General features: G+C 43.4%; 1 protein-coding gene across 3 annotated transcripts in view; it reads left to right on the forward strand.

Annotated features, from left to right (window-relative positions):
• Positions 1-17,159, forward strand: part of ATP8B2 (ATPase phospholipid transporting 8B2) — a 79,143-nt gene that overhangs the window by 31,692 nt on the left and 30,292 nt on the right. For 2 of the 3 annotated variants that reach the window (XM_089483641.1, XM_089483643.1), the window contains 6 exons: positions 4,030-4,097; positions 8,272-8,330; positions 10,222-10,335; positions 10,628-10,726; positions 12,277-12,338; positions 15,950-16,022. In XM_089483641.1, coding sequence (XP_089339767.1) covers positions 4,030-4,097; positions 8,272-8,330; positions 10,222-10,335; positions 10,628-10,726; positions 12,277-12,338; positions 15,950-16,022 — 475 coding nt within the window. Of the gene's footprint in view, positions 1-4,029; positions 4,098-6,573; positions 6,736-8,271; positions 8,331-10,221; positions 10,336-10,627; positions 10,727-12,276; positions 12,339-15,949; positions 16,023-17,159 lie in introns of those variants that run through there. The other variant, XM_089483642.1, reaches the window with a different exon arrangement.

Below are 17,159 nucleotides of genomic sequence, written 5' to 3' on the forward strand. Positions count from 1 at the left end.
TGTTGAGGTGAGAGGTTAGAAAAATTAGCTAGTTTTTAAAATGAGATCTCCCAGAATCTTTTAGTGGCCGGCTCCCATGGGATGTTTTAGGAGGCATTGTCCAAAAAAAGAAACTTTCCCAAGCTGAGGCTGAAGGATGTAACTGAAACCAGAGAGGGCCAAGAGTCTTTGCCTCCTTGTATGATCTACAGATAGCATCTGTTTTAAGGTTACAGTGTATAGTTTTTAAACAGTTTTATCTTTTTAAATTGTATTCTGTTTTTTTTAAGGACAAGTGACCAGTTTGAATATTCACAGAATCATAGAATCATAGAGTTGGAAGAGACCCCAAGGACCATCCAGTCCAACCCCCCTGACATGCAGGAAATCCAAATCAAAGCATCCCCGACAGATGGCCATCCAGCCTCTGCTTAAAGACCTCCAAAGAAGGAGACTCCACTACATATTTCAATGTCCACTTTTGTTTGTTTGCATGCAGTGCGGATGCGCCCTTAGAAGGGAGCTGTGACACCTGGGCTTTTGGAGGCCTCTCTAATATCCTAGTCCTTAGTGTGGTTTTGTGAACATCTTTACAACCTTGTTAATGTGAACAGGAAACAAGACAGCCGCGGTCTGCTTTAGATAGAAATAGGGCAATTTCTCAGTTCTCGGTTTTGTGGCATTTCTCAAAACACTTGTTTCATCCTATCTCGGTTCCATATTGCATTGTAAGACTTCTCTCTCTTCTTGCACGAAAACTGGTGCATACATTTTCTACTGATCCACATTCTCTCTGTGCCTTTATCACTAAATTTTGTGTTCATTTTTTTCATTGCAGCATTTTTACTCACAAACAATTCTTCAGAGGCGTAGAAGAGTTTGCACAACTGTTTTACTCCCTGAAATGCACATTTGTATGGATTTCTGCAGCAGGATATGTGTTGTTGTGTATCTTGAAGTAATTTCTGACTTATGGCGACCCTAAAGCAAACCTGTTATGGGGATTTCTTGGGAAAAAATATTTAGAGGAGGTTTGTCCTTACCTTCCCTTGAGGCTGAGAGCGTGTGACTTCCCCAAGTCACTCAGTGGGTTTCATGGCGGAGCGGAAATCGAACCCTGGTCTCCAAAGTCATAGTCCAGCGCTCAAACCACTACGCCACTCTCTATCCCATCACTAGCCTCAGGATACAAATTGAATATTTCCGAAGGAAAATACAAAGCCAACAGATTTCTTTTCCATCTCTACTTTGAAAGAGAGAGCAAACAACCAGGATTAAAAATCGGAGTTGGGGAACATGTGGTTCTCCAGATGTTTTTGAACATTTTCCCCATTAGCCCTAATGGTTGCGGAGGTATAATAGTAAATGTGGAATGACAGCTTCCAAATTGTGACAGTCTCTGTAGTGACATTCCCATGGAAAATCCAAAAATGGAGACGGTTGTGTTGACCTCTACATTAATCCCTCCTAGCAGTTTTCATATCCATCATGGGCTGGTTTTTGGTAAATCCTGTGGCTCTTGTTACCCACTCATAACTAACATTTTCCAAACTATTTTGGATCACAACTGGAGTATCTTATCTCACACTACACAGTCCTTTTCCTCTCTAGCTCCTGTTTGTTTTCTCAACCTTGGTAGTCATAGGTAGATTGCTCCTGAATACAGGGGCTCTGTTTTAACTCTCATGGCTGCAGCTCTGTTAGGGTCATCCACTCAGCCAAACCATTTTTAATGATTTCATATTATTATTATTACATTTATTTATATAGCACCAAAGAATAATGCTTTCTGGAGAGCTCCTGTGCTCAGAAAGTAACTCAAGTTGATTTAAATAGGAATTATACCAAGGTAACTACATATGGAGAGCCAGCGTAGCATAGTAGTTTTAGTGTTGGACTATGACTCTGGAGACCAGGGTTCAAATCCCTGCTCAGCCTTGGATAGGTCACATTCTCTCAGCCTCAGGATGGCAAGGGTAAAGCCCCTCTGAAAAAGACATGCCAAGAAATGATTGGGTTGCCTTAGAATTGCCATAAGTCGGGATTGACTTGAAGGCACACAACAACAACTACATATAGCATTGGAACCTTAATTTTGTATGAGCACAAAATGCCAGGTGCATCCAGTGCCTAAAAACTTATTTCCAAGAAAAGAAGGACAAGAAAAGAGAGAAAAGAAAGCTTATTTCATTTGTTCTGGAAGAAAAAATAGTATCATAGAATAACAGAATCATAGAGTTGAAAGAGACCATAAGGGCCATCCAGTCCAATCCCCTGCCATGCAGGAACTCTCAATCAAACCATCACTTTTGTTTTTGGGTATGTGTATATATGTGTGTGTGTGTGTGTGTGTGTGTGTGTGTGTGTATCCATGGCTTGAATATATATTCAAGCCATGGATGCTTATTAATACTTCTTCGTAGGTGTCCCTGCCTCCATTCACCAACAGGCCTTTCCTTCCGCTTTTTGGAATTAAAAAATAATCCTCGGAAAATAATACGGAAAAATGGTTTTTTGCTAGAATTCCCTCCCACTCCCGCCTTCATATCTTTTAACTGAGCCTCTTTTTTTGCCAGTTGCTCCACTGATCAGGGATCATTCTCCCATGGAGGGTTGTTGTGAGTCAAAATGGTGAAAACCATGGAAGCGGAGCTCTGTGGAGGAACAGTTAATTGTAACTAATCTGAAGATAAGACAGCATTAGAAATAAGACAGTTAAGTTAGCGGGCTGCAAAATGTTATGTTAGCCTGCTGTGTTGGCAGCAGAGTACTGTGGTTGTATCCGTGCTGCTGAAATAATGCAGGTTGACACCACTTTCAACTGCTATGGCTCAATGCTATGGAAGTCTGGGAAGTGTAGTTTGTTGCGGCACCAGAGAATTGCATAACATTGAGACATGGCAGTTAAAGTCGTGTCAAACCAGATTATTTGGCCAGTCTATGAAAGTCTAAAATTACCAAAGTGCACCCTCTGTCTCAGACTCGCTAGGTGCCAACAGAGCTAAAATGGAAGTACAGGGAGGGTACACAGAAAGCATTTTTGGCCCTTTGCACAAAATGGAGAGGCTGGCATTGAACCATGGCAATTAAAGTGGTGCCAAACTGGATTATTCAGCAGTGCGGATACAGACTATGCGTCATTGCTGTGTGCAGAGGAGGGGGCTTCCAGACTCTGGTAGCAATTTTGGTTTTCATGCAGGACACAGAGCAGGGAGGCAGGGTCTTCTGGCTCCATCATTTCCTCACTCACCTGTACACTGCTCCTGGTCACCTGTGGCGATCATACAGATGTTCATATTCACAGCTGAAATAAGCAGAGGGAATATTTACTGGAAGTTGGCAGAGAGCCTGTCTGCCCATAGTGGCAAGGATGGGGCTTTTGTGGCTTCTAGATGTTCTTGGGAGAGTGTTGTGTGGTATAATGCTTGGAATATTGGGCTATGACTCTGGAGACCAGGGTTCAAATCCTGGCTTGGCCATGAACCCCACTGGGTGACCTTGGGCAGGGCACACTCTCTGACCCTCAGGGGATGACAATGGCAAACCCCCTCTGAAGAAACTTGCAAAGAAAACCTTGTGATAGGTTTGCCTTAGGGTTGCCATAAGTCGGAAAATACCTGAAAGCACACAAAACCACACGGAACTACAAATTCTAGGATTCCATACCATAGAACCATGGAAATTGACATGATCAGCGTCGCCATAAGTCAGAAACAACTTGAAGGGACACAGCAACAACAATCTATTGATCGCAGTGACTTTTAAAGGGATGTGTTAAGCTTTTATCCTTTTCATTATTTTAATGCATTTAAAATGGTTTTAATTTAGAATTTTTAATTGAATTGCTTATTGAACAATTTAAAAAGCTTCTGTATCAAATAGGTTTTAAATGTACCTTGTTTTAATGTCCCTGACTGGGAGAAAGGAGAGGTATAAATTAAATAAATGAATGAATAAAGTACATCCTAGTTCTGATGGGATGGGAGTGTGCTGCAGTGTGTCTTATTTCTGCCTTTCTTATTCATTATTCTTACTCTTCCCCTCCACCAGCGTCTCCCATGGGCCTGATCAATCCCCGGCGAATGCCATGGAATTTTGCGCTAAGAAGCAGCCCCCCGGTAAGACCTTGGGTTTTTGGGGGGGAATTTTGGGGGAAATTTATAATTCCAGAAAGTGATTTTTAAAAAAAGAATCTGCAGCGCCTTGCTTTTAAAAAGTAGCTGGTTGACATCTCTCATTATATAGTGGGCCTTTGGTATCCAATAGGGTTTAGTTTCAGGATCCCCCATGGATACCAAAACCCATGGATGCTCAAGTCCCATTAAGTACAATGGCAAAGTAAAATGGTGTCCCTTTTATAAAATGACAAAATCAAGGTTTGCTTTTTGGAATATGCAGTGGGCCCTTGGTATCTGCTGGGGTTTGGTTCCAGGATCCCCTATGGATACCAAAATCCATTGATGCTCAGGTCCCATTAAATACAGTGGCACAGTAAAATGGTGCCTTATATTAAATGGCAAAATCGAAGATTGCTTTTGGGAATATATATATATATATATATATATATAATATTTTCAAGCCATTGATGCTTAAATCCATGGATAAGGAGGGAGGGCTGTGTATATTTTCTGAATATTTTCAAACTGTGGTTGATTGAATCTGTGCATAAAGAATCTGTGGATATGGAGGGCCAACTGTCTATATGTGTCTTTGTATGTGTGAATATTTTCAAACTGTAGATGATTGAATCTGTGGATAAAGACTCTGTGGATAAGGAGACACAACTATATGTATTTCCTGAATATTTTCAAACTGTGGATAGTTGCATCCATACATAAAGAATCCATGGATACAGAGGGCCAACTATATATATTTTTTTACTGTTTTCAAATCGTGGATACTTGAATCTCTGTATAAAGAATTTGTGGATAAGGAGGGACGTCTGTATATATTTTTGAATATTTTCAAACCATGGATGGTTTACTGTCTGTATATTTTGTGAATATTTTCAAACCATGGATGGTTGAATCCATGGATAAGGTGGGTCAGCTGTATATATTTTCTGAATAGTCTCAAACCATGGATGACTGAATCCGTGCGTAAACAATCCATGGACACGAAGGGCCGACTGTAGAAGAGTAACTTCTTTGCGTCCCTTCTTGCTATTCAAATCCTCAGAGAAGGGAGATGAGAAGCTGGAGAAAAAGAGAAAAAAATTATAATGAAGATAAACAAAACTAAAAGGGATGTTTCGGGGGTTCTTGTTTGAAGATCATTCTTTTTCATCCTGGAGAGAAGTGACCAGTGGGGTCCCACAGGGCTCTGTCCGGGGCCCAGTGCTGTTCAACATCTTTATCAATGACTTGGATGAAAGAATTGGGGGCATACTTATCAAATTTGCAGATGATACCAAATTAGGAGCAGTAGCTAATACCCCAGAGGACAGGATCAAAATTCAAAATGCCCTGAATAGACTAGAAAGCTGGGCCAAAGCTAACAAAATGAAATTCAACGTGGTGAAATGTAAAGTACTGCACTTAGGGTGGAAAAATGAAATGCACAAATATAGGATAGGTGACACCTGGCTTAAGAAGCCTTATACGTGTGAAAGGGATCTAGGAGTCCTAGTAGACCACAAGTGGAACATAAGTCAACAGTGCGATGCGGCAGCTATAAAGGCCAATGCAATTTTAGGCTGCATCAATAGAGGTATAGTATATAGATCAAGGGAAGTAATATTGCCACTCTATTCTGCTTTGGTTAGGCCCCACCTGGAATATTGTGTCCAGTTCTGGGCACCACAATTCAAAAAGGATGTTGAGAAACTGGAGCGTGTCCAAAGGAGGGTGACTAAAACGGTGAAGGGCCTGGAAACCATGAAGCTCTATGAGGAACGCCTTAGGGAGCTGGGGATGTTTAGCCTGGAGAAGAGACGGTTAAGAGGTGATACGATAGCCCTGTTTAAATATTTGAAGGGATGACACGTTGAGGAGGGAGCAAGCTTGTTTTCTGCTGCTCCAGAGAACAGGACCCAGAGCAATGGATGCAAGCTACAGGAAAAGAGATTCCAGCTCAACATTAGGGGAAAGGTCCTGACAGTAAGGGCTGTTTGAAACTGACTCCCTCGTAGTGGAGTCCCCTTCTTTGGAGGTCTTTAAACAGAGGCTTGATGGCCATCTCTCAGGGATGCTTTGATTGTGAGTTCCTGCATGGCAGAATGGGGTTGGACTGGATGGCCCTTGGGGTCTCTTCCAATGCTACAATTCTATGATTCTATGAAGATGTAGTGATGGGGACTTTCATGTGCACATCTGACCGGGGTAGGGACTGGCTCTATATGTGTCATTGTTTAGATCTCTCTTTATTTTGGGTCTTAGTTGGGGGGGGAAATGGGGAAGGCCTCAAAGAGAGAGGTTCTCCCCCGTGATCCCCCCCAACAGCAGTTGCCTGGCCAACATTGTCCCGGCCCCTCATTGGACACTGTGTGACGGTAGGCGGGCTCCCGGATCGTGGAGTTTTCTCCTGCAGAGAGTGGGGAGGGGGGTGCAGAAGGATGGGGGAGGCCGGAGGATGAGGAGGGGGGCCACTGTCTAAGCACAGGGGCCTTCAGGACAGGGCCCCCCTCCCCATACAGACAGGCACACACTCTTGGACCTGGCCCTGCGGTCACCATGACGATCCCTAAGGAGATGCCCGAGAAGTGGCCCTGGGTTGCCGTGGCGACGGACCGCCAAAGCCAACCACCTGGGGGGACAGGTATTTTCACTGCATGCATGGATGCATGGTGGTTTGTGTGGTGGATGTACATTGGGGGGGGTACATGTGCAAGTGTGGTTTTTTTTTTGGACGGGGGGGTTCAATTCCAAACCCAGGGCTGGCCTTCCCATCTTTGTCCTGCCACGACCTCCCTTGAGATGCTGCTGGCATTGCGGCTGTCTCTGAACATTACCTCATACTGCTCCATCCCTTCTGGTTCCTCTCTTTCTCCTTTCCCATATATATGCATGCCTGCTGCCTTATCTGAAAAGACCCCATCCTCACCCCCTTATCTTGTCTCTTTCCACAAGTGACCTTGCTCAAGAGCCTTGAGTTGGGAATGGGCAAAGAGACAGGGAAGGTCACTCTTATGTGGAGCAAAGGACTTGAAAAGATGGGGAGGGCTTGTGAAACCCAAAATCAGGAGCATTTTTCCTTTACCTCCCCTCTTCTCTTTTTCTCTGACCCCCCTTTTTGGTTCTTTTCCTATCATTCGATGCTGCGATGGGGGAGAAGAGGGCAAATGGACAGAAGAAAGTATTGCTGGGACAATTTTTTTTAGGAAGAACATAATACATAGAAATAGATTTTTAGACAGCTGGATAGTATAGGTATAATATGGATCTTATTGTGTTATATAAAATAAAAAATGAATAAAGGAACTGAGCAGCACCATTTTCAGGTAGACCCTGGATCCTAGAAGGGTACCATTAATAAAACAAATGTGTGTTTGTGTGTGTGTAACATTGTGATGTGCTTAGTATGGAACATTTTTGCAATTTCTGTTTAACCATTTATTGTTTTATATGTTTTAGACTGCGACAGTAAAAGCTTAAAAGGTTTTAATCATTTTAAATTTTATGGCTATATCCTGTCTGTGGTTGTCACAAATAAACTGTACGCTGTGCGTGTGTGTCTCTTTGTGTGTAAACATGTGTATTCTTAAATATAGAAGCAGAAATACATCACACTTATTTATCGAAATATAGCAATATATATAGATCAAATGTTTATGCATCCTTGCATATATCGGGACAGTGTATCAGCAGTTCTTTGGGTCAAACTCACAACAGGGGCAAGCTGATGCCAAGGGGTGGTTTGGGTACTTGAAAGGATGTCATATTCAGGAGGGAGCAAACTTGTTTTCTGCTGCTCCAGAGAACAGGACCTGGAGAAATGGATGCAAGCTCCAGGAAAAGAGATTCCACCTCAACATTAGGAGGAACTTCCTGATATTAAGGGCTGTTCGATAGTGGAACGCACTTTTTCCTTGGAGGATAGTGGAGTCTCCTTCCTTGGAGGTCTTTAAACAGAAGCTGGATGGCCATCTGTCAGGGGTGCTTTGATTGAGAGTTCCTGCATGGCAGGGGTTGGACTGGATGGCCCTTGGGTTCACTTCTAACTCTATGATTCTATGGGAGAAAGCACAGTGGGGTCTTGGGATAGAGATGGCTAAAGCTGTGAGATGGGGGGACATGGGTACGATGGTTTCTTTCGGGTGAGGACAGCATTGATCCAGATCTCATTCTGTTTCAGAGGAGGAAAGGCGGGTGAAGGCAAACGCACGTGAATATAATGAAAAGTTCCAATATGCGGTGAGTTGTGGGTTGTTTGCACAGGGTCTGTCTTGAGGAGGGTGTTGCATGACCCATATTTCCAGTCATAGTTGGGCAAAAGGGGAGTTTATCACACGAGAGGAATTTCTCTTAATTTAGAATGAAAAGAAAGTGGGGCCAGAATGCATTCACGTGAATTCAGTAGTTAAGCGAATTTACGTGAATTCGAATTGCGTTCAAACTGACTTCCCATTGCCCAAAAATAGCTTGCCATTGCCCGAAATTGCATGTGGTAGTCTATCACGCAATAATGTGAAACCCCATTATTGTGTTCAGATTGCCATTGGTTTATACTTCCAAATTCCCTTGTCTGATAATGTCCAGGGCTTGTCAGGGATGATCTGGAATGGAAGAGCCTCGGTACTGGAAGTGTATATTTTTAACATCTCTGTTGTGAGCCTGGATTTGTAGTTGGTTACCATCCCAATAAGGGGGACCCTAAACTATTTTGGGTGGGAGGTAGAGTACTAGTTATGGGAAGCCAGTCTAGGGACAAGTGTGCCGTCCCAGAAAATGCTTGTATGCGTGGAGGTTTTCTTTGAAAGGGAAGCTGTTTTTCCTCTCTGTAACGCACTCATCCGCCAGCCTGACTCAGCTTCACCCCTTGTATTATGGTCTGGGGTGTGTCGGTGAATAACTTCCCGTTGAGGGAAAAGAGCCAGCCTGTGGTTATAAATAGAGCAGGAGAGGAGAAGGCCAAAAACAAAACAATACACCATCAGAACCCCGGCACAAGCAGCCAAATGGATATGCTAGAATTGGTGGTTAGGTTTTCTCATTTAAAACATAAAAGCATCAGGAAATTAAAAAGGGTGAGATGAAAGAAAGAGGGCCCGAACAGACAGGCCAAAATAAAGCTGGTTTGGGTCACTTTGGAGATATGCTGTTTAAATGACACACACATCTTAAGAGGCCAGAAGCTGCACCAAAGCTGCACTCCCGTCCTTAGGACTGGAGCATGGCTTTGGCGCGGCTTCTGGCCTCTTAGGACGCATGCAGCATTTAAACAGCATACCTCCAAAGTGACCCAAAACAGCTTTATTTTGGCCTGTCTGTTCGGGCCCAGAGAGATTTTGAAGGAAACGAAGGGTGTGATGTTAATGGAGGTAGTTGGAGGGGTCAGACGGAGACGGCTCACTTTTACGCACATCCTACAACTGATGTCCTACAAATGCATCTCAGGAAGTATATACTCGACTATGAGTCGACCTCACCTATAAGTCGAGGGCAGGTTTTGGGGGCTAAAATTATGGATTATGATATGACCCATGTATAAGTCAAGAGTAAAATTTAGGGGCATGTGACAAAGGATCCATAGGATGCAGCAAAGGAAAGTGATGCCAAGGAACTTAAAATTCCAGCAGGCGTAATTTTTTGTGCTCATGGATTAGAGAAAACAGAGGGGCGTCAATGCTTTCAGGACAGATTACATTTTTGCCTTTCATGAAGAGATAGTTCCCTTTTTATAAGAGTTAAAGTACAGTACTTACATTGATCCGTGGATAAGTCGACTCAGGTTTTTGGGGTCAGTTTTTTGATTAAAACTTCTAGACTTATACATGAGTGTATACATTAAGCCTATGAAAGCTTGTGCTGTCAACTTCTTTCTTTCAGTTAGTCACAAAGGTGCTACAGGATCGCTCTGCACACTGATTTTACGGGCTAACATGGCGGTGTCTTTGGATTCTACATGCTACAACTGTGTGCCCTTGTTTTTGTCATGCTACCCCTTGACTTTGTTTTTAAATCCGCTTTTAAAGCACGTTTGGAGCTGTGTTTTTGGTTGGGAGAACCCAGCTAGGAAGAAAAGTGGTAAAGAAATGCCTTGTGTGCGTGCATAAATTTAATTTGATGTTTCTCTCTCTTTCAGAGTAACTGCATCAAGACATCCAAGTATAATGTGGTCACGTTCCTTCCCATCAACCTCTTTGAGCAATTTCAGGAAGTGGCCAACACTTACTTCCTCTTTCTTCTTATCCTCCAGGTGAGGCTTGCTCAGGGATGCTTCTTTCAAGGTGGGGTGGCTTGTCTCCTCCTCACCTGGGTGGCACTGCACAGCCATCCTTTTTGGATCTCTGGCTTAGGGCTTGTTTGGATCCCTGGTTTAGGGTTATGTTTTTGCGGAAACGTTGGGACCTGGGCCATGTTTTTATTCTAATCTGGGTCACAGGGGAAGGCTCTATGGAAGTGCCTTGTCTTCACTTACCTGCCTTCATTTACCTGCCTTTACTTACCTGCCTTCACTTACCCCGCTCCTGTGTCTTCCTCCCTCCCAGCTGATTCCGCAGATCTCCTCCCTTTCGTGGTTCACCACCATAGTGCCTTTGGTTCTCGTGCTTACCATCACGGCGGTCAAGGATGCCACTGACGACTATGTGAGCAATATTTTGGGGAGGGCGATGAGGGACAGATAGGACGGGGCAGTGGCAGGATGGGAGGAGTGGCAGTGGGATTAGGTGTGGTGATCTGGACCCATATTAGGGATCGCAGGGATACAAGTGTTGTGGGAGGGAAGGGAACATTGTTACTCCTGCTTAATTCACACAAGGATGCATTTTGGGGGAGGGCCAGAAATCCCAGCGCGGTGTTGGACTATGACTGGAGATCATGGTTTGATTCCTCGCTCAGCCATGGAAACCCACTGGGTGACCTTGGGCGAGTCACAACCAAATCATTATTGACATTTTTTCCAGAGGGGATTTACCATTGCTATCCTCTGAGGCTGAGACGATGTGACTTACCCAAGACTGAGCAGGGATTCAGACCCTGGTCTCCAGAGCCATAGTCCAACATTCAAACTACTATGCTTCGCTGGCTCTCCATATGTAGTTACCTTGGAATAATTCCTATTTAATTCAATTTGGGTTATTTTTGGAGCACAGGAGCTCTCCAGAAAGCATTTCTTCTTATAAGGCAGTGGGTCCCCAACTTCAATCCTCCAGTTGCTTTGGACTTCAGCTCCCACAGGTCCTTACTGTTGGCTAAGATGGCTGGGGCTTCTGGGAACTGAAGTCCAAAACAGCTGGAGGACCAAAGTTTGGGAACCACTGCTCATCCTCAGAAAACCCTGTGATAGGTTTGCCTTAGGGTCCCCATAGGTTAGAAACAACTTGAAGGCATAATACAACACAAACAAGAAACCCTGATGAATTGCACCTTCAGGTGCAGCATTATGTTTAGTCCACTCAGGGCTGGATTAAGATGTGCTTTGACCCTGAGCAATGTCAACCTCCCCCCAAAGATGGATGTTATGTATAAGTTGGAACAGTTTAAAAGGTGTTTGTACTTCCATGTGCATTTTGAGACCTTGGGGTTATTGTATTTTGCGGTCTGTGGTCTTTCACATGGCCTGCCATGGTTTCTTGTGCAGCCTCTGGACTTTCCTTGAACCCTCCAGTTTGCTAATAAAGTATTTTCAGAAGGCAGAAATCCTGTTTCAGAAGGCTCCAGAAGTTACAGTTCTACATTTTAAGTCTGTTTTGACTTCCTCTGCACCCATTTGCTCACTTTTAGTTTCAGAACAGGGGATAAGGGCAGCTCATGAAGGTCTGGAAAATGGAGTCAGTATGACCCCTGGACCCTCCATGGCTAGCCATCCCTGATTCACAGTCCTTTCATAATGTTGAGACCCTAACTTCCTTTGCTTCTGCTGTGGCCATTTCCCACAGTAGCCAGTTGGATGTCTCCCAGAAGTCCGCATTAAGGGTCTAAGGCAATCACTTTTCCCTATTGTGGTTTTTCATCAACCAGTCCTTGCAGGTAAAATGCCTTTGAATAAGGGACAGTGTCTGGTCAGAGAGCCAGTTAGGATTCTCACTCAGCCTCTTTGAGCCAAGAGCATGGTCAGGATTCCTGAGAGAAGGGCTGAACTGGTTGTTAGTGGTGTTCCCTCTTCTCACCTTACACTGCCATTTTTTCCCTGCAGTTTCGTCACAAGAGTGACAACCAAGTGAACAATCGCCAGTCCCAAGTGCTGATCAATGGGATGTGAGTATTACTGTAGTTGCTGTGGATCTCTTGGGGAGCTGTTCATGTCAGTGTGTTGAGGCAGCATTCTGATACTCATCACAACTGCCCTGGAATGGGACAGATGGAATGGCGGGGGGGATTTATGGGTTTAGTATTATTTAACTACCCTAGAACTACCTTTACTGAAAGGAATGAAATAGATTTGTAAATAAAATAAAAACCGAGTACCAGTGGGACTTTGTTATCCACTGGGGTTTGGTTCCAGGATCCCCCGTGGATAACAAAATCCGTGGATGCTTAAGTCCCATTAAATATAATAGCAGAGCAAAATGGTATCCCTTAAATAAAATGGAAAATCAATGTTTGCTATTTAGAATGTATACTTTTTTGAATATTTTCAAGCTGTGGATGCTTGAATCCATGGATAAAAAACCCGTGCATAAGGAGGGCTGACTGTACTTTTGCTTTAGAGCGGCTGCATAGTGTAGTGGCTTGAGTAATGGACTAGAACTGTGGAAGACTAGGGTTTGCATTCCCACTTGGTCACGGGAACCCATTGGGAAAGTCATGCTCTCTCAGTCTGAGAGGAGAGTAACGGCAAATCTCTGAATAAATTTTGCCAGGAAAACCTGAGGATAGGATTGCCATAAGTCAGAGTCAGCCTGGAAGCATGTAACAACAACCACAAGCTTCTCCTTGTGGCTTGGGGAAGCATTGCTGGGGTCTTTACCCTTCCAAATCCCCTTGCTTGACTCACAACACTTTTGCTTTATTAATAAAAAACTGTCTCACATTTATGTAGGACATTTTGAGCCTTTCAGGGCATTTTGCTCTGAAGGTAGGCCAGTCGGTTACGACATACAGTGTTAGGGCTGCAGGCTATTTTGTGTTAGTATCTCTCCATGTATCTTACCTACCCTGCAAGGCTGCTATAAGGCAGCAACTGCGGTGGGCCTGAGAGCCCATTTTCTGACCCTGGGATGCTCCTCCTGAGAACAGAGTAAAACCAAAACTGACAGAAAATCAATTTCGGGTGTTGAAAACATTGTATTTCTTGATGTTAAACAATGCAGGAGGAGATCTCCAACCTACTTAAAGGGCAAATTGCCCACTCTTTGTGGCTTTTGGGAAGCTGAGAGTCACAAAAATGGCATTAGGACTCCATTTTGCCCTTCCATCACGGAAGGATTCCTGAGAGGTTTTATATCAGGAGTGCACAAAGTGCAGCGCTGGGGCTATTATTGTGGCCCTAAAAGCACATTAGAACTCAACATTTCCTCAATGCCCTCTCAGGGATGTGGGAGTATTTGTGCTACTTTCTGGGGACTCAGCCTTCTGTAGTTATTCCTGGTTTATATTAACTGTTTTGAAATTACATTCCTTGTGCAATGTAAACATAATAACCCAGACCAAGGTCTTTGTAATGCGGCCTGTTTCTGACAGTGCAGAGCCAGCTGCTTCCAGGTCTTGAGAAATTAGTATTCTGCCCATTCCCTGAGTCTGATTTTTAAAGGGGGGCTGCCTCTGAACTAGGAGGCTCTATTCTGTCTTGACTTGGCCTCAGTCTTACCACTGGATTAGATCTACAGAATCAGTTGGATTTACCTAAACATTGGCTCATAATTCAACAGTGTAGAGTTGGCCCTCTGTACCCACATATTCTTTATCCACAGATTCAAGCATCCACGGCTTGAAAATATTTTTAAAAATAGATAAATTCCCAAACCAAACCTTGATTTTGCCACTTTATATACAGACACCACTTTACTACTCCACTGCATATAATGGGACTTGAGCATCCACAGATTTTGGTATCCATGGAGGTGTCTTAGAACCAAACCCCAAGGACCCACTGTATATCAGTCTCCTGTAGTTGGGACTACTCATAAGTCTGAGGCCTTTATATTCACAAACCTATTCATGAGAACATCTAAAGTCAGGATTCCCCCACCCCACTCCATTCTGACTATGAGGCTACACTTGTGAGAGGAGATTGAATTCAAAGACAGAGCTATGTTATTCTGGAAAAAACAGTGTACAAAGGGATCGTGTAGCACCTTTGAGACTAACTGAAAGAAGGAACAGGGACGTAGCCAAGGGGGGGTGTTCTTGGGGTCCGGACCCCCCCCTTCCATTAGAAAAATGAATGGAGTGTGCTGCTGCGCCGCCGTGCCCAAGCCCCATTATAATGGTGGCACTTAGTCTGGAACCCCCCCCCCTTCCTAAAATCCTGGCTACGTCCCTGGAAGGAAGTTGGTATCATGAGCTTTTGTAGGATTGAGCCTACTTCCTCAGATGCAAGCATGCATCCTGAGGAAGCAGGCTCAAGTCTATGAAAGGTCATGCTGCCCACTTCTTCTTTCAGTTAGTATCAAAAGTGCTGCAAGATCCCTTTGCATGAGAGGAGATGTAAGTCAGCCGTCTCATGCCAAGTCAGAAGATCCATCCATCTAGCTCAGTGCTGAGTGTCAAGATCATTATTGCTGACTGACAGCAGCTCTCAAGGGTTTCGCACAGGATTCTTTTCCAGCCCCAGCTGTAGTTACAAGGGATTGAACCTGTGACTTTCTGCCCCTCTGTGAAATGCTAGAGTAACGGGGTGGGAAACTATCAGGGTCCATTGGCCCCCAATGAGACTTGGGAGGGCATCACTCACCACCCAACCTGCGTGAAAAAATATATACAATTGGCCTTCCATATCCACAGATTTTTTTAATCCATAGATTCAACCATCTATAGCTTGAAAATAACATCCCTGTCCACCTAAGATTGTATATTTGTAAAACTGGGGTAGTGGAGAATATTGAATATTATCTTTTACACTGCCCTCTTTATGCAGCTCCTAGACAAAAGTTCCTTGATCATATTTTACACTCTCTTTCTGAAAGATCTTGTTCCCAGAAAATCTGTATGCTTTTGTCTGGTAATGATGTATTCATTACTTCCATGGTGGCAAAATTTGCTTTAGCTGCTAGTAAGATTAGACTTAGTTCTCAAGATGGGAGTGAGGATTAGAAGTCTCATTTGCCATATATTTTTATCACTATTGTTGCATTACTGTATCTTATTGATCGGATTATTTTATTATTATTATTTTGTTTATTTCTATTTCTCCCCAGAAATTCTGTGTCTTGATCCTTTTATATTGCTTTTGTATCTACTGGCTGGAGCGGTATTACATTGCAACGGCTTTTAGCTTTTAACAATAAAGTTATTTTACCTCTACTTAGATTGAAAATATTAGAGATACATATAAATTTCTAAAAGCAAGCCTTGATTTTGCTATGGACACCATTTCACTGTGGCAATCGGATACCAAGAGACTCTTCTGTGCCTAAAATGGCCAAGCAGGCAAAAATGTAGTGGAATTGCCCTTCCCCATGCCTCCTAAAGATTGTTTGGGGACACTTTGGTCAGGGGCTCCAAGGCCAGGACCTCAGACCATGATTTTGCAGAATGGAAAAGTTGTGTGAAAGAAGGTGGCCTTTCCTATCTACCTGAAGATACCAGGGGTTGAACTTCTGCATGCAAAGCAAGTGCTGTGACACCAAACTACTGCCCTTCCATCCTTTTGTGTGACATAATGGGGTCTTGACTAACTGTGTCTTTCCTGCTTACTCCTCCTGTAGCCTCCAGCAGGAACAGTGGATGAATGTTCGGGTCGGTGATATCATCAAGTTGGAGAACAACCAGTTTGTGGCTGTGAGTCCTTGCAGAGGGGCAGAGGGGTGCTTTGAAATAGTGTTGGCAAACTGGAAGGTTGTTTCTTAGGTATCTTTTAATCCATGGCCTGCTGTTTTGATGAGATGTCTGCTGAACCATTACTGTCATAGAATCATAGAGGTGGAAGAGACCCCAGGGGCCACCCAGTCCAACCCCATCCTGCCATGCAGGAACTCTCAATTAAAGCACCCCTGACAGATTTAAAGATCTCCAAAGAAGGAGACTCCATTACACTCCAAGAGAGTGTGTTCCACTGTTGAACAGTTTTCACTGTCATGAAGTTCCTCTTGACGTTGAGCTGGAATCCCTTTTCCTACAATTTGCATCCATTGTTCTGTATCTTATTCTCTGGAGCAACAGAAAACAAGCTTGCTCTCTCCTCAATATGACATCCCTTAAAGTATTTAAACAGGGCTATCATATCATCTTGACAATTTAACTGTTGTTGCTTTTCGTGCCTCTACTGTGTTGTCTTGTTACTGATCTAAAGTCCCTTTGCATCACTGGAGAAACCTCTGGACTATCTGATAGTCACAGAAAGAATATTCATCATTATTTCCCCCCGTGTCGAAAAACAGATGTACTGACAGATGGGAAACTCTGCTTGGAAAAAATAATAAACCAGTGCAGTTTTCTTCTGGTATTTTATCATCCCAAAGTGTTATAATTTCCCCCTTGCTTCAGAGGTATTCTTTTTATATTTGAACATCCCAGAGTTTTGTGGAGGAATTATTCTAAGAAAGAAAACTTTGTGTGTGTGAAAAACCACAGTTTTCTGTATGGAAAATGGATTTTCTGCACTGAAAATGGATCTCCTGAGCTCAGTAGAAAACATGCAAAGGAAATTTGTTTTCTTCACAAGAAACAGGTTTTCTTTGATTCTTAAAAAAAACACCAACCCATATATTTGTCTTTAGAGAATCTGTACATACTCGTGACCCAAAAAACCTTATCCATGGGTCAATGTATGTACTATACTTTAACTCTTATTTTAAAAAGGAACCATCCCCTGGTTAAGGCAAGAGTGTATTCTGTCCTGGAAGCACTGACCCCCCTTTACTTTTTCATCTATTGAGCCTTTAGAATAAACACAGTTATATCTGCTGGAATTTTGGA

The sequence above is a fragment of the Sceloporus occidentalis genome, unplaced genomic scaffold, assembly GCF_023333645.1.
Source record: "Sceloporus occidentalis isolate IW3139 unplaced genomic scaffold, rSceOcc1.0.p SCAF_20, whole genome shotgun sequence".
Classification (NCBI taxonomy): Eukaryota; Metazoa; Chordata; class Lepidosauria; order Squamata; family Phrynosomatidae; genus Sceloporus; species Sceloporus occidentalis.